This window comes from Arachis ipaensis, chromosome B02 (genome assembly GCF_000816755.2).
Source record: "Arachis ipaensis cultivar K30076 chromosome B02, Araip1.1, whole genome shotgun sequence".
NCBI classification, from domain to species: domain Eukaryota; kingdom Viridiplantae; phylum Streptophyta; class Magnoliopsida; order Fabales; family Fabaceae; genus Arachis; species Arachis ipaensis.
This window is the reverse complement of record NC_029786.2, coordinates 50,857,343-50,858,291: the sequence shown is the minus strand read 5'-3', so window position 1 is coordinate 50,858,291 and position 949 is coordinate 50,857,343. Positions and strand designations below refer to the sequence as shown.

Here is a 949-nt window from a genome sequence, read left to right as displayed (position 1 = left end):
AATTAATTTTTTTATAATTTATTTTATCTTATATTTAGTTTATTATAAAATAAATACAAAACATTAATTTTTATATCTATATTTTTTGTGTCATATTTTTAGTATTCTGTTTTGTTTTATTCTTAAAACTAAATACAATCTAATACACATGCGTCATGTAAAAACTTTTTTAACAAAGGCCAGGTATTCTAAGTGTGATATACTATTTTAGTGCATAATCTAACCATATTACTAATTACCTGCAATGCGCGCCAATAATATGGCATAAAAGAGATGATATAAGTTAATTCAACGTATAATCTTCCAGAATGGCATGACTCAGGATGGTGTGTTCTGAAAGTTCTAGCAAAAATGTGGCAACTTGTTGTTTCCAAATGCCTTAGCAACGGAATCTGTAACCAATTATAAGACAATAATTTCAATGTTTATAATTTAATTATATTGCATAATTACAAGTTTAGATTGATTAGGATAACAAATTTAAGGACAAGTTATAATCAAATTCGTTCTAGGCTGCAATAATATATAGTATAAAATATTATTACCTGACTAGTTAGTTGGTCGGCCATAAAAAAGTCTACCAGCAGAACCTGTAGAAAACATTGCAAATCAAACAAAGATTACTCAATCCAATTTAAAAAAAAGAAAAGAAAAATAAAATTCACGTTTCGTATATGGAAGCACTACACGTCTACACGCTTAAGCGTTTTCCATCTAATTAAATACGCATTTTAGATTAGCGTTTTCTATATGGAAGACCCTTCTTCCTTAGATTACTTAGATGTCTCTCAAATAGCACGTGAAAAAAATGAGGTGTCACGGTAATAAAAAGAGTGGTACGTTATTTAAAAAAAAAACACACATTTCTCTTTCCTTTTTAATAGTTGTTAATGTTAATTATTTAAACGAGTTAATATTAATTTTGTATACGAAAAATTCAGCTGCTAAC

At 27.3% G+C, this 949-nt stretch overlaps 1 protein-coding gene across 1 annotated transcript in view; it reads right to left on the bottom strand.

Moving 5' to 3' along the window:
* LOC107625288 (phosphate transporter PHO1) overlaps window positions 1-949 on the bottom strand; it is a 22,694-nt gene that overhangs the window by 3,541 nt on the left and 18,204 nt on the right. Inside the window, exons 10-11 of the mRNA XM_016327898.2 lie at window positions 546-590; window positions 240-392 (exon numbers count right to left, since the gene is read on the bottom strand). Coding sequence (XP_016183384.1) covers window positions 240-392; window positions 546-590 — 198 coding nt within the window. The remainder of the gene's footprint in view (window positions 1-239; window positions 393-545; window positions 591-949) is intronic.